Source organism: Hippocampus bargibanti, linkage group LG02, assembly GCF_051943395.1.
Source record: "Hippocampus bargibanti isolate YZ-2025 linkage group LG02, ASM5194339v1, whole genome shotgun sequence".
Classification (NCBI taxonomy): Eukaryota; Metazoa; Chordata; class Actinopteri; order Syngnathiformes; family Syngnathidae; genus Hippocampus; species Hippocampus bargibanti.
In genome coordinates, this window is record NC_142735.1 from 1,104,103 (window position 1) to 1,127,500 (window position 23,398).

Genomic DNA, 23,398 nt, shown 5'->3' on the forward strand with positions numbered 1-23,398 from the left:
CGATAGACCGACCAGTTGACCAACAAACTGACCGACAGACCGACGGACTGACTGATTGACCAACAGATGGACGGACTGACGGATGGACGGACTGACCTACGGACGGTCCGTCCATCCTACCAACCGATCAATCGATGAACCGAGCGACGTAATGACCAATTGACCAACAGACCGACCGGAGGACCAACCAACTGACCGAATGACAGACCGACCAACGGACAGATCAACGAACCAACCGACCGACAGATAGATAGATAGACTACAGCTTTTTTAATGCTTTACTTTGACAGTGTTAAAGAAAATGTCAGTCGTCGATGGTTCTTCTTGATTTATAAGGAGTTGAAGCCACCATTTTATTGCAACACTTAATACCACTGATGAATCAGTACTCAAAAACGTACCATAATTTTCACTTTGCTGCTGTGAAATATACATTTCTCCACGGCGAGACTAATAAAGGCAAATCCAATTCAATCCAATAACTTCATTCATTTTGAAAAATGAGCTACTGTCGGAGCTACAATTACATGTCCGCATATGTTGGATGATGTGGAATATTCAATGTCAGAATCTTCTACCTATAAACCAATTTTGCTGATTGCACAAATTTAAAATGGAATGGAAGCTTAAAGTTTTGCTACTTTCAGAAGGCAGACATTTCCCCCATCACGGCATAAGATCAACCAATTTAATGCTATCGCATAATAGTAAAACGGACCGTGAATAATATTAAAAAAACCTTCAGTGCAGTGGTGTGATACAGCATTGCATAACCAAAATGATGTAAACGTGTCACGAACAATATCAATATTCACAGGAGCATGTTATTTATCCTCCCCAAAAATCGACTAACATGACTGCAGATACTGTGAAAGGTTTCATCTGCGTGACTTTCTTATACGATCCTTGATCTTAGATCGTTACCACGTGGGCTTAGTCATGATGGTGAGGTGATACCAGAGCTAATGGGGCAATCAGAGCCAGTCATAGAACATAATCAAACAGGATAATCAGATTAGCTTCAGGGAGTAGTCCACTGCTGCGAAGGAGGAAGCAGGGGAGGAAACGTCAAGGGAAGATTGTGGCATGATTAAATCAAAACAGGTACAACAGTAAATCAGTAGCACAGTAAATCCGTTTCAATTCCAAGCCGCGACAATTCCACAGCATCCATTGATGAAAAGAGACTGTCTCACATCTCCTGTCCCACGGAAATCCGCTTCAATTCCAATCCGCGACAGTTCCACAGTCGTCTCACATCTCCTGTCCCAACGTAAATCCGCTTCAATTCTAAGCTGCGACAGTTCCACAAGTGTCTCACATCTCGTGTTCCACGTAAATCCGATTCAATTCCAAATCGCGACAGTTCCACAGTTGTCACACATCACTTGTCCCAACGTAAATCCGCTTCAATTCCAAGCCGCGACAGTTTCACGATTGTCTCACATCTCCTGCCCCAACGCAAATCCGCTTCAATTCCAAGCCGTGACAGTTCCACAATCAAAGTCAAAGTCAATTCCAAGTCGCGACAGTTCCACAGTTGTCACACATCACTTGTCCCAACGTAAATCCGCTTCAATTCCAAGCCGCGACAGTTTCACGATTGTCTCACATCTCCTGTTCAACGTAAATCCGCTTCAATTCCAAGCTGCGGCAGTTCTTCAAGTCATGCATCCATCCAGCGACAAACTGTCCAATAGCACTAACTTTTCCGCTGAACACAGCGGGGCTATGAAAATGCTGCCCATTACTTGCGCAAAAAAAAGGAAAATGGCCCCTGTGGTGTCCAGCGATGACAGTCAAATGGCACCGACATTCCTCCCAATCAAAAACAGTGCTGGCATATTCGTGCTGATGAATAAGCGCAACCTCCCAGCAGTTATCATTATCACTTCCTCACCATCTTGAGAATTAAATCAGGATTTTTGTATTGGTCAACTGTCATGGGAAAAAAAGCTCCTCGTGGATTATCAACGTGGCGTCTAGAACAAGATCCTTCATGCTCAATGCGTTTCCTCGCTCGAAATCCCCTTCATGTGATTCACCAGGATCTTTCTGCAAACACGATGGCTATGGTAAATATGAAATTAGTCACTCCCCCTTCTTATCACCGGTTTTATGGCTTTGAATGGGGTAAGATGCAAGAAAGTGCAGAGCTTGTGTAAGCATTCAAATTGGAGAAGTGACCTATCAAGAATTGGAGCTTCCGCAATGTGCTATCAACTGTATCTTCCCCACCTTAATGAGGGATTCTTGTACTGGTCTCGAGCTTATCTATTATCGCTATAAGTACAAGAGTAAATGTGTAATCAAATGACAACAGAGGGTTTTTGGTTTAATAAAGTTGAAATATTTCATTTCAAATAAGTCAAAACAGCTAGCTGCTGATCACATTAGCAATCGCTTTAGACTCATAGTGCTGAAGTTCATTTGTTACTTGGAATATGTACATAGAGATTTTCAGGATGTCTACATAAATCAAATGCTATTGCAGTGAACTTTGGTGCCGTAAAATCTTAATTTTTCACGAATAAAGGCATCAGTATACCCCGCTTTTGCATAATTCACCTACACTGACTTAAATGTTGCAGATTTCACCAACTGCATGTTACCTTGCCAATAAATAACCTGCCAGAGGAAAATTATGGAGTGACATAATTCATGTAATACTTGTTGAATTGCTTATACACCAGATGAGTTTTTGCCTAAAATTGATTTCTTAACTTAGTGATTTTCAACCGCTGTGCCGCGGAACACTAGTGTGCCGTGAGAAATTACCCAATGCCACTTTTTTAATTTAAAGAACATGTATTACTCATTTCTGTCTTATGCCATTGTCCGGTGTCCGTGCTGTAAAGACTGGGAGAGTAATTTAATATTCGTCCGTGTGGCAACAGGTAGCTGATTGCATCGTTCCTCCGAGATGGTTCGTGGCATGCTGCAATTTTTTTTCCAACGTAAAAAACGTGCCCTGGCTCAAAAAACTCAAAAGCCTGAACTCATTCACTGCCAGACGTGCAAAAATATGTTTAGTTGAGTACCAGGGTTTTTGTCATTGTCACTCAAATTCCAGGAACCACAGAATATATGAGTTTTAGGATTCAATGCAACGTAAGAAACTTTAGACCATCTTCTTTCATCAGAAAAAAATTGATAATTCCTAAATTATATGGGTCCGGAGTTATGTGAGCTTGAAATGGGGGTGGCTGTCCAAAATACAATGCAATACATACATATTGGCGTATATAGCCCTTTAAAGCTGGAACAAAGCGCTAACATGAAAACAAAAAGGAAATGCTGCCACCTTGTGGAAAAGAAAAAAAATCATGGCGAGAGGCCATGTCCAGTGCTTTATCAGCACCCAAGCAAGAAAAAAAAAAACTTATGGCGCTCCACGTCATATTTTCAATCCTGGAAAATAAAATGTGAATGGCAGTGAGCATTCTTGGTTGATCAAACCAAAAGCCAACTGTTGGCACAATACAAGACTTTGGAAATAATAGAAAACCATTCTATACTCAAAAAGAAACATTTATTGACACTTTGTGTAAAAATATGGCAATGATGAACCTCATTTGTACTATCATGGCGGTCCTAGTGGGCCTGCACAGTTTGACCTGCTGGTTTGAAGGATACACGATAACACAGCTTGACATGGTAGGCCATGTTTTTTCCCAAAGATGCTTAGAAGTCCATTGAGCTGTGGGCCAGGTAGTCCTTCCTCCCGATGTTGGTGACCTGCTTGGTCTGCATCGCTTCCAACTTGGGACAATCTGTAATACGATGGCCAAGACCACCGCAAAATGTACAGCCCCTTTCCCCTACATACAAACAAAAAAGGAATGAGGACAATGTAACATAGGCAACCAAATACACATCATAATAATAATAATAATAATAAGAAGAAGAAGAAGAAGAAGAAGAAGAACAAAAAGAAAAAGAATAATAACAATAAGAAGAAGAAAAAGAAAAAGAATAATAAGAAGAAAAAGAATAATAATAATAATAAGAAGAAGAAGAAGAAGATGAAGAAGAAAAAGAAGACAAAGAAAAAGAAAAAGGAAAAGAAAAAGAAAAAAAAGAAGAAAAAGAACAAAAATAATAAATAAAGAATAATAATAAGAAAAAGAAGAAGAAAAAGAATAAGAAGAAGAAAAAGAAGAAGAAAAAGAAGAATAAGAATAATAAGAAGAAGAAGAAGAAGAAGAAGAAGAAGAAGAAGAAGAAGAAGAAGAAGAAGAAGAAAAGAAGAAAAAGAAAAAGAAAAAGAAGAAAAAGAAGAAATAGAAGAAAAAGAAGTAAAGGAAGAAAAAGAAAAAGAAAAATACATTTAATTTCTAAGCGCCTTTCAAAACTCTCAAGGTCACTTTACAGTCACAGGATCAGTTTTTCTGCAGGTGAGCAGTGGCAGCCACATGCGCCCGTGCTCACTCAACCCAGGAGTAACTCAAATAGATAGAAAAACTAGCTATCTAGTTAACAGATAAATAGATAGCCAGCTAGACACTCAGCTAAATAGCTAGACACCCATACAGCTAATAAATAGCCAGCTACATAGCTAGCCAGCTAGCTAATAGATAGCAAATGGATAGCAAATAGATAGCCAGTAGCTTGTTAATAGATAATAGCTAGATAGCTCGCGAGATAGCAAGCCACCTAGATGGCTATATACCTAATAGATCGCAAATAGATAGCTAGATATCTAGTTAGCTAATACACTGAATGCCAGTAATAAAATAAACTCAAGACATCCCGTAAATTCCAGTTTTGGCTTCATTTTGAAGGGAATTGAGGGTTTGTAGCATAGTCAACCAAATACAATTGTTTGCGAGATTTTTCATGAAGGACTCACCTCCGATATCAAGCATGGTTTCATCTCCTGTTTGCAGCACCTGGAGAACCGGAGGAACCTTTTGCTTGGCTTCAACAAGCAGGGCCTTCAAATCCATCAGCACTGACTCATCTAGAGCGGAAGGAAATTTACAACGCAGCATACACAAGATCAGCAATGAGATCCAACTTACGAACGAGATACGTTACGTGCGGTCGTTCGTAAGTTGAATTTGTTTGTAAGTTGCTTGAGTGCTATATTTTGTATGGAATACAGGAAACAGCCGAGTTACGACCGCCGCGATTTACGACCACCCGTACTTACAACCACGACCGCCAGACCTTTTTTTAAAAAAATTCTACACCTGGCACCGCAACACACAAGCAGCCGGCAACGAGTACTACAATTTTGACCAACCAGCATGTCACTCACTCGCACAGCAATCTACTGCAGGACTACACTCAATACAGTAGTTATACAGTGCGGATACCGTCTCCTGTAGTACTATACACTGCTTTTTTTTTTTTGTGTCCGAGTACGTGTGTCGGGCGACCTCTTCTGACCATTAGCGGGGAGATCGATTTTTTTTAACAGCTGTATTCTTTACGTATAAGTGTTTTCTTTAACCCGCTATATAAAATCAAAATATAAAATATAAATCGATAATATGAAATATAAAATGATAAAAACGACACTAAAAGGTAAGTGTAAAATTTAGAAGTGAACTGCACAGTAAACAGCTTTTTATACATTACAGGTAGTTATACAGTAATAAAAATCAATAATATGAAATATAAATGGATAAAAACTACACTAAAAGTTATACCATTTATAAATGAACTGTAAACAGTTTGGTATATAATACAATCGAAAATGTTGATTAAAAATAACACATTGACATTGTTATGGCTCCGGCCATTTTGAATGGATTTCGACTTACGACCGTTTTGTCGGAACGGAACCCGGTCGTAACCTGTATATGTTTAAGTTAAACACTGAACGGGGAAGTATAAAGTAGTACGACATAGTAAGCCATTACTGAAGCTGCTGCCAAGTACTTACTGACTTACATGCTAGCAGCCATTACTTTTTGTTATGCATCGCGTCCTCCTGAAGCATCAACTGGGAAGAGGGATTTCCTCCCCGCCCACATACTCTACGCAGCCAATCGCAAGCGAGCTCAGCCGGAAAAAAGGCGTGCAATACAAAATCTAACTTACAGCATCTCTGTCCAAACATTTTTCCACATACAGTATGATCGTATGTACCATTGTTCGTAACTCGAATGTCCGTAAATTGGGGAGCGTCTGGATATCATTTTGATCTTGAATGTCTGTCAGAATGTTTGTCAGAATGTTCAAACATGGCCGCTTGCTAATAACATTTGTTTATAAATATTTTTAAAAAATCATTTTTTATAATCAATCATGTATGGCTAATTGCGCACTATATACAGGAAATGTGATTTTTGGTGTCATTATTATGAGTCAAGTTCCTTACCACAGCCTTTATTGATGAACGTTGTGGCGATACCAGTCTGACCAGATCGCCCCGTTCTTCCAATTCTGTGGACTGAAATAAGAAAGACATCTTCACAATCATTTTATTTGGAATGCTGATGAAGTTCAAATCCAAACAGGAAAAGGAAATAGAGAGTGAAATATGATCACATGGTGGAATGCGAAAAGGATGATATACAGCACAGGTGTCAAAGTCAAGGCGCACGGGCCAAATCCGGCCCCCCACATCATTTTTTTCGGTCCGCGAAAGCAAATCAAACTTGTTAAATTCCATGATGATTGCTAAAATCAGAGCCAAAATTTCATATTTTTGGATGTCAACCACAATAAAAGTCATTATTCTTGACTTCAGATTTGAAAACGAGTTATTCATTAATTCGCTGTGTGCTGACGAACTTTTCGCCTTACAAACAAATTGTCTCACCATAGTTTTCGATCTCCTCTGGCATGTCGTAGTTGACTACGTGCTGGATGGCTGGGAAATCCAGACCTTTAGAAGCCACGTCTGTGGCGACGAGGACGTCCTTCTTTCCTTCTTTAAATGCTTCAATGGCTTTTGTTCTTTCCTCTTGATCTGCAATCAATAAAAACAGCATCAACAGTATTTTGGAATCATCGACTACGAACCTGCCAATTTCAGATGTGTTAGAAAGTCAGTTCTTCGGCCCGGTTTTTCCAGTGCAGACTACGTCACAGACATGTTACTAACGTGTGTGTGTGTGTGTGTGTGTGTGTGTGTGTGTGTGTGTGTCAGAGAGAGATCGAGAGAGTAAATGATGGTTCATATGATGAAGCAAAAGGGTCCTCTAGTGGTCACAACGTGGTACTACAGTTAACGCAGATTGATTTAATAGTAATTCCCGTCAATAGTTGTGAAATGACAGTATTTTCCGGTGTATAAGGCACACCCAAAAGCATTCATTAACTTCAAAAGATGACCCTGCGCCTGATACGCAGGTGCGCCTTATATGTGAAGTCATATTGAGCCACAAAAGGTCTCGCAACGACTGTCAGTAGCCACCGACTCCATTTCTCGCCCGTAGAAGTCGTGCGTAACTGCAGCCTCTACTATAGCGCCTTATAATGTGGTGTGCCTTATACTGTGATACCTCAGCTTACGAACTTAATTGGTTCCCGGAAAGTGTTTGTAAGGTGAAAAGTTTGTCTGCCAAACATTCATTTCCCATATGAAACCATTAAAAATTTGAATAATCCATTCCCGGGTCTCCATAAAACATAATGTTGCACTAAATAAGCCTTAAAACTACACAAAATAGACCTTATTTTATATGTATAATAAATGTGATATTGGGTTGTAATGAAAGAAAATAACGATACCGTATAATAAAGTGGTTTTATTTACCTTTGTGATGGTCATTGATGTCGTTCCCACTTGATATCCGAGTGAAGTTGCCGTGCTTTCTCGGCGAAAATACCCTCACTCACACAGTCCCCTGCTAGCTGCTTTTCATTAATCCAAATCAACAGAAAGTTTTCTTTTGTGTCATCTTCGGTTAAACACTAGACTGTGGTGGGGTCTTTGTCGGTCCCATAATAGCAAAAGTACTCCAATCGACAGCAAATCGCGTCTGCACTCAAAGTAGGTGTGGAAAACTAGTCCACCAGCCACCGCGAGACTGTGTGGTTTGGTTCGTGCGCAGAAAACTAGTTCGTATGACAAGATTATATCCTCGCAAATTTAATGTTTGTAAGGCGAAGAGTTCGTGAGCTAAAGCGGTCGTAAGCTGAAGTATCACTGTACTTGGAAAACTTTTACATATTCATGTATTATATTTGGAAAACTTTTGTCATTCATTGAAGTTACGCCTTATAGTCCGGTGTGCCTTAAATATGGAAAAAGTTTGAAAATCCACCATTCATTGAGGGTGCGCCTGATACTCCAGTGCGGTGCGCCTTATGCACCAGAAATAACAGTACATGCAGTACACGACTGCATTTAACACCAAATCACCCATGTACCTTTTCCTCCATGAATGGCCACCGCTTCCACACCTTTGAGCAGCAGATACTCATGGATTGCATCGACGTCAGCCTTTTTCTCAGCAAATATCAATACCTTTTGCGGAGGGGGGATGGTGGTGGAGGGGTGTAAAAAACAGATTAATTATGCATCTATGTCAGAATTTGATAAGACAAGATCACAAATTGTGACCATCGTATAGGCAAATGGTACCGCTTTTGTAAACCGGTAAAATATGTTAGTGCCCTCTAGCGGTTAATGTTCAAAATTCATGTTCTTAGTTATTGAAAGCATTGAAATTGGCATTTTTATATTTGTTTTGTTGAATTAATAGGAATAGAAAATAAAATGAAGGTGTTTAGCTGTTAGCTTTTATTTTGCTGCTTTTTACAGATGGTTTACGTTTTTTTTTACCATGTTTCCTTTTCAAATCAATAAGTATTGTATAATAATAATAATAATAATAATAATAATAATATAATAATAATAATAATAATAATACATTTAATTTATAAGCGCCTTTCAAAACTCTCAAGGTCACTTTACAGTCACAGGACAAGTTTTTCTGCGGGTGAGCAGCGGCAGCCACACACGCCAGCGTTCACTCAACCTGGAATAAATCAAATAGATTGCATTATTATTATTACTGTATTAGCTCGCTATCTAGCTTTCTATCTATTTGAGTTACTTCCGGGTTGAGTGAACGCTGGTGCGTGTGGCTGCCGCAGCTCACCCGCAGGAAAAAATTATCCTTTGACTGTAAAGTGTCCTTGAGAGTTTTGAAAGGCACTTATAAGTGAAATGTATTATTATTATTATCGATAGAAAGCTTGCCAGCTAGCCAATAGATAACTAAAAGACAGCGAATAGCTAGCTAGCTAGATATCTAAGAGATAGCTAGCTAGCCAATTGTATTGTATAGTTATACAGTAAAGTCTCGTTATATCGATATCCAAGGGAAAATATCGATATAACCGGGATTATCGATATATCCGACCCTGTTTGCATGTAATTTTCTCCGTGCGTGCATAGAAATAGTATCGATATAACCGGGACTATCGATATATCCGATATCGATATAACGAGACTTTACTGTATATAGATATGTATCCCATCCTTGGGTGTTTGGAAAGGCGCTTGTAAATTAAATGTATTATTTATTATGTTATAACCCTTCAACCGTTTTTTTTTAAGATGCTGCTTGTTGCTACGTGAAAATATGCTACTACTACTACTACTCAGTAGCAAGAATGGGGGTCATCAATATGTATTGTATAGTATTATAATTACAAAAAACAAGAGAGTTGAAAAGATTTATGGGCAAAAAGGTACTGACCGGAGGTGTTGTCTTCTGCAGGCACTCAAGTAGATACACCATCTTGGCCTCTTCTTTGACATATTCCACTTCCTGTTCATAGGCACAAAGTCAAAGTCATCTTTTCTATTATGACGTTATTTTTTGGGCAAATGAGAGCAGCTGTTGAATCGACCTGGATGACATCCAAGCTGGCAGCACCCGCTCGGCCTACATTAATGGTGATGGGTTTGACCAAAGCGCTCTTGGCAAAATTCTGGATCTTCTTGGGCATGGTGGCACTGAAAAGAAGGGTTTGCCTTTGTCCCTAAAGGGTGAAAAAAAATGATTATTCCCAACACTTTAATCTCCATCGTATACTTTTCTGCAAACCCTTTTCTGTCAACCTTTACCAGCCCTTGTGAGTAAATTACAATACTGCCACCAGTGGCGGGCCGCGCATGTCACTCCTAAGCCTTCAGTAGTGATATGCCTGAATCAATCAGCTGGGAATGTGGTGTGATATTACTAAATGTCCGCTAGAGGGTGCCGTTGGCCAGGAAAGAACTTGTGACTTGAAGAAACTTAAAGGACAGCCGACGTCTCCGGACAGACAAGTTGTGTCCATAATTTGTAAAATGGCTTCAAATGACTTCTACTGAGCGTATTTTACAAAGATTCCACCGCATATAGCTATGTTTTACGTTTTAAGACTCGCGCTGAATATTCCGGAAGTCTTGTTTTTGAGTTGGTGACGAGTCCGTACGTGACGTCACTGAAGGAACGCCTCTGACCGAAAAAAGGACACATTGTAGTAGTCGTTCCATCACGTCAATGCATTTTGCTATGCTTGTTTGGTCTGAAAACATCATGTTGCACCAAAAAGAGCCAGAAGAGGGCGACCAAGCTCCATATAAGGAATTTATCAGCCTGTGGAAACGGGCTGATTAATTCCTCACAGGGAGCTTGGTCGCTATTTTCTGGCTCTTTTCTGGGACGCTACATTGCAATCCAGATGCCTCAAAATGACACGCAAGGACTTCTTTAATCAATTGCAAACATGTATGCTTTCCTCTTCAGAACTATTTGAATCATATTCATAACTGGATGTGTAATAAGAAAGCATATTCTCCGAATCTGAAGCCATTGTTTTGATTCTCCAGCAATGCAAGACGTCTTGGCGTGACGTCACAAACTGGGGAGGGGACTTTCTAAAAATGCCCAATTCGCAACTCAATTTTTTGCAGATTTTGGACACTAAGTCCTTTGTATTGGTGTTTTGCATTTGAATAAAAATATCATACTGCGTGTTTTGGGTATTTCAGATGCTATAAAACGTTTTTCTGATGTCAGTTAAGAAACAAGAAAGTGACGTTGGTTGTCCTTTAAGAAATACTGTAATTACATTGTTCAAATGTTTACTGTGAACGTGTGGATTCATGATAATCTTATAAAATTGCTAAATCGTTTGCCATTTTTGCTAGCTTCGCAGCTGTCCAACCTTATGTCCATTTTTTCTTGAAAAGTCCATCTTTAAAATGGCTTTAACAATATATCTCCAACTAAATCCATTTCTTCTCCTCCTTCTGCTATTGTGGGTTGACAAAATCGCTATGAATAATAATAATAATAATACATTACATTTTAAGCGCCTTCAAAGCTCTCAAGGACACTTTGCAGTCCCAGACAAGCAGAGGTACCATCATAAATAAAATACAATCTATTATATCAACACAATATATTTGCTTATGCAGCTCGCTACAGATACACTGTGCTAGCTCTGGCCAGTATGCACTAATCACCTAGCGGCTAGTGATAGCATGATTGGCGAGTGACGAGCCAATCAAAGTTTGTGACAAAACGAATTTGCTACTTAGTTGTTTTGTTTTCACTTCAAGATGGCGCAGCAAGAGTGGCTGCCTTTCCAGCAGCACCTGTATTTTTTCTACTTCTTTCTTTCCTTTCCTCTTCCTTTCATAACTTTGCTGCTGTGAAATGTAAATTTCTCCACTGCGAGACAAATAAAGGTACATCTAATCCAATCCAAAACTCCAGCGCCTTCGAGCAGGCCTTTGGTTGCCAACTCGAACTCTGATTGGCTAAAGTAACAGTTTCATCTACATTGATTTTATGCTCCAGGCACTGTAGAACTGATTGTGAAGGTGTCCAGGTAGATTTATGACCCTGGTGACAAATGATGGCTGACATGTGATTGGTTAAATGCTTAAATACGAAAACAGACATCTGGAAGCAGCGCAACAACGGAAAAACAATGAAAGGAAGCTGAAAGACAATTTGGAATTATTGAATAAGAACTCATGGAAAAAATATAAATCACATTAGTGTGGGATTTAGATATTTTGAGGCCAGCAGAGAAGGCCTTGGAGACCCTGACGGGCCACCACTGTTGCATATTATTTCCTATTCATGTAGCGGAATTCACCGTGTTTCATTTTGGTGATGTATGTATCGCTTTTCCATCTGTAGTTTTCATTGTTCGATCAGCGGGCTTCATACTTGAAAATACTTTCGTTAAATTCTTTACCTTAAAATATGAAAAAATGGTCCTAATGTCCTCTTCAAAGCCCATGTCAATCATCCTATCAGCTTCATCCAGGGCCAGGTAGCGACAGATGTCCAGACTCACCATCTTCTTCTGTAACAAGTCCATGAGACGCCCGGGAGTGGCGACCATCATGTGCACACCACTAAAAGCAGAACACATGTTATAGTGTTTTAAAGGACAACCAACATCACTTTTTTGTTTCCTAACTGACATCAGAAAAACGTTTTATAGCATCTAAAATACCCAAAACACGCAGTATGATATGTTTATTCAAATGCGAAACACCAATAAAAATGACTTAAAGTGTTCAAAATCTGCACAAAAATTGAGCTGGGCACGAATTGGGCATTTTCAGAAAGTCCCGCCCCCAGTTCGTGACGTCACGCCAAGACGTCTTGCATTGCTGGAGAATCAAAACAATGGCTTCAGATTCGGAGAATGTGCTTTCTTGTTACACATCCAGTTATGAATATGATTCAAATAGTTCTGAAGAGGAAAGCATACATGTTTGCAATCGATTAAAGAATTTATTCCGTGCCATTTTGAGGCAACATTGGGGGGAAATGTGTGACCCAAAAAGAGGCAGAAAATGGTGTCCAAGCTCCTGTGAGGAATTAATCAGCCCGTTTCCACAGGCTGCTAAATTCCTTCCATGGAGCTTCGTCGCCCTCTTCTGGCGGCTTTTTGGTGCAACACGAGGTTTTCAGACCAAACAAGTACAGCAAAATACATTGACGTGATGGAATCACTGCTACAACCTGTCTTTTTTTCGGTCAAGGGCGTTCCTTCAGTGACGTCACGTACGGACTTGTTACCAACTCAAAAACAAGACTTCCGGAATATTCAGCGCAAGTCTTAAAACGTAAAATATAGCTCTATGTGAAGGAATCTTTGTAAAATACGCTCAGTCGAAATCATTTGAAGCAATTTTACAAATTATGGACACAACTTGTCCGGAGACGTCGGTTGTCCTTTAACTAGTGTTTAAATGCCAGCACTGTTTTTGATTTGGCAGGAATGTCAGTGCCATTTGACCGTCATCGCTGGACTGGTCTGGGCGAAAAATAAAAATAAATAAAATACAGTACGATAAAAAAGGCCTTCAGTATCTGAAATTGACTAAAACTGCAAAAATGTGGTAGTTTGAAGTCCACATGAAATGAAAATAAAATGAAAATAAAACGAAATGAAATGAAATAAAATGAAATAAAAAAATAAAAATAAAAATAAATGAAATAAAGCACCATAAAAATAAAACAAAATAAATAAAGCTGAACATAAAGATAAAGATAAAGATAAAAATAAAATTCAATTTAAAATAAAAATAAAATTTAAAATGACATTAGAAATTCAATTTAAAATAAAGAGACAATTTAAAATAAAAAATAAAAAAAAAAAAAATAAAATAAAAAAATAAAAGCCAGCTTTATTGTCAAAATAAAATAAAATTCAATTTAAAATAAAAATAAAATTTAAAATAACATTAGAAATTCAATTTAAAATAAAGAGACAATTTAAAATAAAAAATAAAAAAAAATAAAAAATAAAAAAAAATAAAATAAACAAGCTTCTGTTGTTTCTCAATTCTAACTTTGACCTTAACTTACTGTTTGACAACTTCCATCTGCTCCTTGACGGACATGCCACCAATGCAGAGGGCCGTCCGCATCTGAGGGGCTCCCTCCTCCTCCAGCAATTTGCAGTAATATTCGATGATGCCGTGCGTCTGGCGAGCAAGCTCTCGCTGTTGCAAAGTCAAATCAGATTGTTTTGAGTTGTCATCAAACTTCAACGTGCTGGTAATAAGCTTTACGTAACATAAATAAATAGCGATGACTTACTGAAGGACAGATGATAAGTCCATATGGTCCCTCTCTTTTAAAGAAGGGCAGCCGCTTTTCCTGCTCCAGGGCGAACATGATGATGGGCAAAATGAAGACCAAGGTTTTGCCTGAGCCGGTGAAGGCAATCCCGATCATATCGCGACCTGACAGACTGCAGGTAGAGGTGGAAATGGAGGGAACATAATTACCAATGTGATAGGTACAGACGCTCCCCAACTTACGAACATTCAGAATCAGAATCAGAATCAGAATCATCTTTATTGCCAAGTATGTAGAGCACACAAGGAATTTGTTTCCGGTAGAACACGCTGCACTAGTATCGTTGTCAAAAAAACTGCTAAGTGGCACTATAAAGTTCCATTTTGGCTACTGTTGAAAGAGTTCAAAGAGTTAATGGCTTGGGGGAAGAAGCTGTTTAAATGTCTGCTGGATTTGGTGCGCATGGATCGGTAGCGCCTGCCTGAGGGGAGTAGCTGGAAAAGGTGGTGGGCAGGGTGCGGAGGGTCCAGTAGGATTTTCCGCGCCCTAGTTTGGATTCTTGCAGTGTGCAAGTCCTCGAGAGTGGGTAGGGCGGTGCCAATGATTTTTTCCGCCGTCCTAACTGTCCGTTGAAGTCGGATTTTGTCCATTTTTGTGGCGGCCCCGAACCAAACGGTGATGGAAGAACACAGGATAAGGGTACGTACGAACATTTTTGCGGGCACAGTGTCGAAAAATGTACGGACAGAGATGCTGTTAGTTAGATTTTGTATTGCACGCCTTTTTCCGGCCGAGCTTGCTTGCGATTGGCTGCAGACTATGCTTCACGCTTCAGGAGGACGTGATGTATAACAAAAAGTAATGGCTGCTGGTACGTAATTCGGTAATTACGTGCCAGCAGCTTCAGTAATGGCTTCCTGAAGACGCAAGGATATATGTTGTCATATATCCTTAATATATATATATATATATATATATATACAGGGAGAGAGAGAGAGAGACTAATAAAGGCACATCCAATATGACGGCTGTCTAGCTAGCTGGTGGTTGGCTATCTATTAGCTATCCATCAGCTATCTAGTTAGCCTTCTATCCATTTGAATAAATAAAATGAAATGAAGTGAAATGAAGTGAAGTGAAATAAAGTGAAGCGAAACAAAACAAAACATAACATAACAAAACTAAAAATAAAAATAAAACAAAAGTAAAATAAAAAGAAAACAAAAGTAAAATAAAAATAAAATAGTAAAATAAAAGTATAACTAAAATAAAAATAAAACTAAAGTAAAACAAAAGGTAAAACAAAAATAAAACTAAAGTAAAAATTAAATTAAATTAAATTAAATTAAATATGCTGGCGCATGTGGCTGCTGCTGCTCACATACAGAAAACTTATCCTGTGTCTGTAAAGTGACCTTGAGAGTTTTGAAAGGCGCTTAGAAATTAAACGTATTATTATTATTATTATTACTACAGTAGGTGTGAATTTATTATCCGACTGTTAGAGCGTCTGTGTTTCATACTTCCCCGTTCAGCGTTTTACTTCAACAACATACAAAATATAGCACTGAAGCAACTTACAAACAAATTCACCTTACGAACGAACGTAAAACCAAAATTTAACATTCTTGTCAGCTAATTACATACTGTATTTATAATAATAACAATAATACATTTAATTTATAAGCGCCTTTAAAAACTCTCAGGGTCACTTTCCAGTCACAGGATAGGTTTTTCTGTGGGTGAGCAGCGGCAGCCACTCAACGCTTTGTAATTTTTTGCTAAAATGAATAAAATACCTAGCTAAAATAGTGTAGATGTGCATCGGCGACTTACACTGTTGGGATTCCTTGAATTTGAATTGGTGTTGGATGTACGATTCCTTTCTTCTTCAAACCTTTAAGAATTGCTGCAAATACACAATAGCGTTGTTTGCAGACAAAGTGATGACGTACGGTACACATGTTCTGCTTGAGAGGGTGATGGGCAACCATTTAGTCCTACCCGGCGGAAGCTTCATCTCCCTGAAGCTTTTGATCGGAGGAGGGATGCCATCGCCATCAACCAGGATATGAAACTTCTTCCTGACGCGTTCATTTCTGGTCTCTGGCATATGGAGGACATATCGTGGAGCTTTCCAACTACAAGCAACCACCAGGTTATGTAATGTAATGTAGGCTAGAAATGTTATTTAAAGGACAACCGACGTCTCCGGACAAGTCGTGTTCATAATTTGTAAAATCACTTCAAATGACTTTTACTGAGCGTGTTTTACAAAGATTCCACCGCATATAGCTATATTTTACGTTTTAAGACTTGCGCTGAATATTCAGGAAGTCTTGTTTTTGAGTTGGCGACGACTCCTCACCCTACGTCACTGAAGGAACGCCCCTCACCGAGAAAGGACATACCTTGCATCACCTCAATGCATTTTGCGGTACTTTGTTTGGTCTGAAAACTTTGTGTTGATCCGTGTTGATGACGAAATTAGAAGGAAAACATAAATAACGCCATGGTGAATCGTTGTGTGCTGCGCCAAGACTTCTACAGCACAGGTGTCAAAGTCAAGGCCCGCGGGCCAAATTCGGCCCGCCACATCATTTTTTTCGGCCCGCGAAATCAAACTTGTTAAATTCCATGATGATTGCTAAAATCTGAGCCAAAATTTCATATTTTTGAATGTCAACCACAATAAAAGTCATTATTCTTGACTTCAGATTTGAAAACGAGTTATTCATTAATTTGCTGTGTGCTCTATATGTAATATTTGAAGGGATTTAAACATTCTAATGGGTTCCCCAAATTCATAACGGCCCTCGAGAGGAAACCATAACTACAATGTGGCCCGCGGCAAAAAAAGACTTTGACACCCATGTTCTACAGTGTATTTGATGTTCGCTTACAAAAAACGTCCCAGGAGACAATTGCCACGGAGCTTTGTCGCCCTCTTCTGCCTTTTTTTGGGGTACTGTGAGTACTAAAGAGTTTGTCACTACATTTCTCTTCAGATGCATCAAAATGACCGGAATAAATTCTTTAATCGATTGAAAACATTTATGCTTTCCTCTTCAAAACTATGTGAATCATATTCATAACTGGATGAATAACAAGAAAGCATCTTCTCTGAATATGAAGCCATTGTTTGGATTCTAGAGCAAGGCAAGACGTACTGACGTGACGTCACGAACAAGGGGCGGCATCTCCAAGGTCATTTTGAAGTAGTTTTGGGACACTTTACTTACTTTTGCATTTGCCTAAAAATATCAGCCTGTGTGTTTTAGATATTTTAGATGCTATAAAACGTTATTTATGATGTCAGTTAGAAAACAAAAAAATTGGTGTCGGTTGTCCTTTAATGACTAACTGTATTTTAAAATGATCCCACCTTGTTTTGATTGGATCATCATAAATTATACCCTTGGCCATTTCTTTCACTGACATTAAAGCTGACAGAAAAAAAAGAAAATAGTTGTCAAAAGCAGTCAAGTGATGGGTTATATATACACCTACACACATTACCTCTGCCCTCTGCGACACTTTCTAAAATCTTCTCTTCCTCCTTCAGTTGTTTCTCCTTGGCTGACTCTTTGCGTGCTGTTGATTTGAGACAAAAAAGGGTTAATTGGTAAAAAGTAGAACAATGTATTTTACGAAATTCCTAAATCTTTTGAAATAGGAACCTTCTGCTTTTTCCTTAAGATGTTGATGCTGGTCAAGAAGGCTGACATTGGAACGCGGACCAAGTCCTTCATCTTCATCTCTTTGTTCCTCCCCGCTGTCTCTATGATCATCATCCATTACTTTCCCACGCAATCGCAACATCTTCTGAACCTTCGAGGTGAACAAAACAGACTTAACTTCGAGTACATTTCATATTAACTTCAATTGCGGATGTCGAACTAATTTAACGCCAATTGAGTGTGGAGATAACATACCATTTGTTGCTTTCGGATTTTGACGGGAACGTAAGGAACATAGTCTTCATCCTCTGAATCCTCAATCCCCGAACCTTCGTCTTCATCTTGAGTTCGCTAGGGAAACCACAAATGACATTTTCAAGCGTTTTAGTTAAACGCAAGACGCTAGTTTTATGAAATGATTCAACATTGTAGTTCATTCTACTTCATTTCATTTCCTTTCCTCTACCTTCTATAACTTTGCTGCTGTGAAATGTAAATTTCTCCACTGCGAGACTTCTTTCTTCTTCTTCTTTTCCTTTCTGCTTTTCCCTTCAAGGGGTCGCCACAGCGAATCAGTGTCCTCCATCTTCAGAGGTTTGATTCGCATGTTTGTTTTTGCCAAGGTTTTACGTCGGATGCCCTTCCTGACATAACCCTCTGTATTTATCCGGGCTTGCGACCGGCACAAGAAGACCCCTTGTGGCTACAGAACAAGCAACTCGCTCAGTAAAAGACTCCCAAACACAAATGATCATCGGCACAGCAACAAAAAAGCAAAACTATACTCACCATTTGACGACAATGCTCGTTTTACCGTGAAATTGGCATCTCTTTACTATCGTCCAATACAAAGTTAATGTCGGAGAACGTGTGAGGCTAATAAAGGCTAATCCAATCCAGTCCATTTTTTAAAGTGAGTATATAATCGAATTGTTGCAACGTTCATAGGTGCTTCCTTGATCAACAAATACACTGTAAACTTGATTATCATTTCAGGGATTAGAATTTGTTCGGATTGAGGCAATTTAAAGAAAGAAATAAAACATCGTAGTTGCAATTTAAGCGTGGTTTTCGACGTTGGGCGTTAATTGTATACAGCTGTTAGAACTGCATTTGGGCATACATCGCTACAAAAGTGCCCCATCGGTGTCAAATATATTTCATGTTCATCGCACAATTACAGCAAAGGTTTGTTTTGCTAGCGAGTGAGCTAGCCGCTAATGCTCGTGTTGGCTGCTGTTCGCTAGAACAGACTTTTATTTGGCTCTTACCTTTTTTAATCGATTATCGTCTTCCATCTTTTCAAAACGACGTGCTTGCGTGGGGAAATCGTGGTCCTAACGAAGCAAATTATTGACACAATTTTTTTTATATTTTTAAGTATCGCACATTCGCTATCATCGGGCATTGCGAAAGTACGGAAAGCCAAAAGGCTCATGTCGCACTGGCGTCATCACATGTGGATATGCCCGATAGCATAGAAAAATAAACGCCACACTTATTAGTATGTTTGTCAAAACTGCATCATTTTAATCTTCCGGAACGAAAGATTGTTCACAGTATCAAAAGTCTTTTTTTGTAATCAAGTAAAACCAGCCAACATACACTTGGCTATTATTGGTATCGTATAAATCTACATTCAAAAAACATTTACATCCGCTTTCACTAATTAAATCAAACCAGGAGAGCATCAGAGATGTCTGAATGGAAACAAAATGACAGGATAAATCTATCGCAAGGATAACCATCTGCTAAAATATGGCTGTTGATGCAGCTGTGATGATTTTTTTTTTTGTTGTAAAATATCATCCACTGGCAAAGAGAAGAGTTGTATGGTTGAAAACGTTTCACTCATACACAACCATAGACTTGCCAAAGCCTGACAAGGGCCCAAAATAACCGACTAATATGTACAAGCATCGAAATTAATTTGGGTGTGAATTCATATGCGAAATTGACGATTCCTCCATGGGATATATGGTTTGATGTTAGGATTCTAGATTCTAGAACTATGTTAACTAACAATATAAAATGAATACCGAGTGACGTGTGGATGCAATACATTTTGAGTGAGCATGGGAACATGCATGGGCAGGTCATCGGTAGCCATCATGTGTACGGGGTGTGCTTTACCAGACAAATGTGGCATAGTTAACTAAAAGTGAATGCTTTGAGTACATAAATGAGTTTTGCTTACCCTCATTTCATCCATCATAAAAAAAGTTTGGGTTTTACATGGTGCGACTTTTTAGATAACCAAACTACTCGGACAAATATATTGCATTCTGCTTGAGAGTAAACATTGAATACGTTTGTGAAACATGCTGAATGTAACAACATCATGGGGGGGGGGGGGGAACCAAAATTAAAGTCCAGAAGTTGAACACTGTTGAAAATGTGAGATTTCTGATAAAAACATTTATTTCATGTAAGGTAAATGTTTACATACTACATACGTCAGCACACGAATGCAGTGGACAAATGCTAGTTTTTCCCAATTTTGGATTTGTCACTTGGTGATCATTGCCGTAATAGCAAAAAAAAAAAAAGGACAGCGCTGGCCTTGTATTGATCCCTGGCTGACCGCTTGAATGTCAGTCCTGTGAATGAGCTGTGAATAAGGTCCGTCTACTCAACAAGAAGAAAACAGAGGAATTGAGAGAAGGCCTCGGGCCAAACACAACTCCATGGGAAGAGTTTGTAGTGTGATGTTTTATCTGCGGGCTCTTTTCGTCAGTTATTGAGCTGCATTGGAAGGAACTTTTTTGAGGCTGAAGTTGGACCAGTTGACCGCGACCTTCTGGCGGGTTTGTTTGGCCGAATCAAGACAGAACCTAGAAAGATTAAAAAAAAAGAGCATTTAGACAAGCGGAGGAAAGGCAAAGGTAAATCTGTCAATGAAACTTAAAGGACAACCGACGTCACTTTTTTGTTTCCTAACTGACATCAGAAAAACGTTTTATAGCATCTAAAATACCCAAAACACGCAGGCTGATATGTTTATTCAAATGCAAAACACCAATAAAAATGACTTAAAAGTGTCCAAAATCTGCAAAACAATGAACCCGGAAGTGGTCAGTTTCATAAGGTCCCGCCCCCATGTTCGTGATGTCACCCCAAGACGTCTTGCCTTGCTGGAGAATCAAAACAAGGGCTTCAGATTCGGAAAATATGCTTTCTTGTTACTCATCCAGTGATGAATATGATTCAAATAGTTCTGAAGAAGAAAGCATACATGTTTGCAATCGATTAAAGAATTTATTCCGTGTCATTTTGAGGCATCAGGGGTGGGAAATGTCGCACCCAAAGAAGAGGCAGAAAATGGCGACAAAGCTCCGTGTAAGGAATTAATCAGCCCGTTTCCACAGGCTGATTAATTCCTTACATGGAGCTTTGTCGCCCTCTTCTGCATCTTTGTGGTCCTACATGACGTTTTCAGACCAAAGTACAGCAAAATGCATTGACGTGATGGAAGGACTGCTACAATGTGTCCTTTTTTCGGTCAGGGGCGTTCCTTCAGTGACGTAGGGTGAGGACTTGTCACCAACTCAAAAACAAGACTATATGTGGTAAAATCTTTGTAAAAGACGCTCAGTAGAAGTCATTTGAAGCCATTTTACAAATTATGGACACAACTTGTCCGGAGACGTCGGTTGTCCTTTACAGGACCTACACCTTTGAGTTACTTCCGGGTTGAGTGAATGCTGGCGAGTGTGGCTGCCGCTGCTCACCCACAGAAAAAAACTTATCATGTGACGGTAAAGTGACCTTGAGAGTTTTGAAAGGTGTTTATAAATGAAATTTATTATTATTAATAATAATAATAATAATTATTATTATTATTATTATTATTATTATTAGTATTTGAGTTTTGAAAGGCGATTATAAATTAAATTAATAATAATAATAATAATTATTATTATTATTATTTTTATTATTATTATTATTATTAATTTAATTTATAAGCGCCTTTCAAAATAATAATAATAATAATAATAATTATTATTATTATTATTATTTTAATTTATAAGCGCCTTTCAAAACTCACAAGGTCACTTTAGAGGAACAAGGTAAGTTTTTCTGTGGGTGAGCAGCGGCAGCCACAAGCGCCAGCGTTCACCCAACCTGGAAAAACTCTAATAGATAGAAAACTAGCTACCTAGCTAATCACTACCTAACAGCTAGCGAGCAAGATAGCCAGATAGCTAATAGACAGTAAATAGCTAGCTCGCTAGGTAGCCAGCTAGGTCGCCAGCTAGGTAGGCAGCTAGAGACAGTAGTTATTATTATTATTATTATTATTATTAATTTTCAGTCAACTTTGAAGGTTCCAATGTTTTGAGCTCTGTTTACCTTTTAAAGTATTCGACTTCCCGGTCGATTTCATCCATTGACGTAGGATCCACGTCTTTTGGAAGAAAGACGTCATCTAAAGATGAAATGAAAAAAAAAAAAAAAGAGAATTTAATATATATTATATATATATATATATATAATATTAATATATAAATAATCAAAATTCTCCCGCACCAATCGCACTTGCAGATTTTTCCCCCTTGCTCTTGTTCTTCTTATTTTTCCCCTTGGATTGCGCCTGATGCTGTCCGTTTGCCGGAACGGCGTGATTTAAAGCCTTTGTTTCAGTATCCTGCTCACGCTCTCGCCACGTCCGTAACTCGCCGTCACCTTTGACCTTGTGTGTATTCGGGAGGTTCGCACCGTTGGCGGCGACGTTTCTAGACGATCTGCCGTCTTCGGTTTTCCTCTGGAACTGTTTGAGTGCAGATTTTGAGCCATTGCAAATGATTTCGGACACTTTTGAATCTGTAACTTTGGAATTGTGCTCGGAACATGGCGGCTCTGGTTTTTGCTGCTGTTTTTTACTCTTCTTTGACTTTGTCGCGTTATTCCCAACTGTGCTGTTCTTCGGATCTGAAACGTCCTCTTTTGTTTTCGTTGTAACTTGGGCCGGCGGCAAATTGTCACAAGTGCTTCTGTCCGGCGAGCGGACTCGAATGAGTTTGGAAAGACTCGGCGTTGTGTTCAAACGCTGAATATCTTGAGACCCGGTTGTGATCCCGGTAGCGGAGGCGGGATTCAAGGACGTATTTGTATCCTCCCATCCGTTGACCGGGTCCAGATGGTTCTTAAAGGTTCCCAATGAAAGAGGGGCGAGATCGAGATCTATCTGCTGCATGTCAGAGGTGCCGTTCAAATGGGATAATAAATGGTTACCCTCCAATGTGGCCGCTTTTTTCGGGAAGTCATTGACGTCCAGATTGAGATCGTACATGCTGAACGAAGCTCGGATTGAGTCTTTGATGGTGTTTTTGATCTCTTCGAGACGACTGGTGAGAAAACTGTTGACCCGCTCGAGTTCCAGCTGCGGCCAATCCAATAAGCGTGACGTCTCGGGGGTGTCGGGCGTGGGCTCGTCCGTACACTCTGATGGATTAAAAACGGGTTCCATTCCTGCAGCGCCCACATTGCCCTGTAACGCTTTTTCCTGAAATACACAAGACACAAATTATCATCTGTTAAATCAGATCTGAAGTTATTGGATTGGATTGGATTTGCCTTTACTAGTCTCACATTATTGACATCACATTATTGAGTTCTTAACCTCTGTCTATTAGGGATATATATAGGGCCAGAGCTACCGGCACAACTTTAGTTCGCTGACGAAGCTTTTCGGATGAGGAG

General features: G+C 39.2%; 2 protein-coding genes across 3 annotated transcripts in view; both read right to left on the minus strand.

Moving 5' to 3' along the window:
* Positions 1-1,046: 1,046 nt before the first annotated feature.
* ddx41 (DEAD-box helicase 41) lies at positions 1,047-19,120 on the minus strand. 2 transcript variants are annotated; one of them, XM_089019710.1, is made up of 17 exons: positions 18,967-19,120; positions 17,951-18,046; positions 17,696-17,846; positions 17,535-17,609; positions 17,401-17,461; positions 16,020-16,156; positions 15,852-15,924; positions 14,034-14,187; positions 13,800-13,936; positions 12,172-12,334; positions 9,823-9,954; positions 9,669-9,740; positions 8,332-8,428; positions 6,776-6,925; positions 6,332-6,403; positions 4,853-4,963; positions 1,047-3,821 (listed from the first exon to the last, which is right to left on the minus strand). In XM_089019710.1, the coding sequence occupies exons 1-17, from the start codon at positions 18,991-18,993 to the stop codon at positions 3,685-3,687; spliced, it is 1,845 nt and encodes a 614-aa protein (XP_088875836.1). In that variant the 5' UTR covers positions 18,994-19,120; the 3' UTR covers positions 1,047-3,684. The 2 variants fall into 2 exon arrangements, with proteins under 2 accessions (XP_088875836.1, XP_088875845.1); XM_089019719.1 differs by lacking the exon at positions 17,401-17,461 and having other exon boundaries at positions 16,020-16,121.
* Positions 19,121-20,093: 973 nt separating this feature from the next.
* fam193b (family with sequence similarity 193 member B) overlaps positions 20,094-23,398 on the minus strand; it is a 17,842-nt gene continuing 14,537 nt past the window's right edge. The window contains exons 8-10 of the mRNA XM_089019727.1: positions 22,226-23,201; positions 22,049-22,124; positions 20,094-20,529 (exon numbers count right to left, since the gene is read on the minus strand). Of these exons, the coding sequence (XP_088875853.1) occupies positions 20,433-20,529; positions 22,049-22,124; positions 22,226-23,201 (1,149 nt within the window). The 3' untranslated portion in view covers positions 20,094-20,432. The remainder of the gene's footprint in view (positions 20,530-22,048; positions 22,125-22,225; positions 23,202-23,398) is intronic.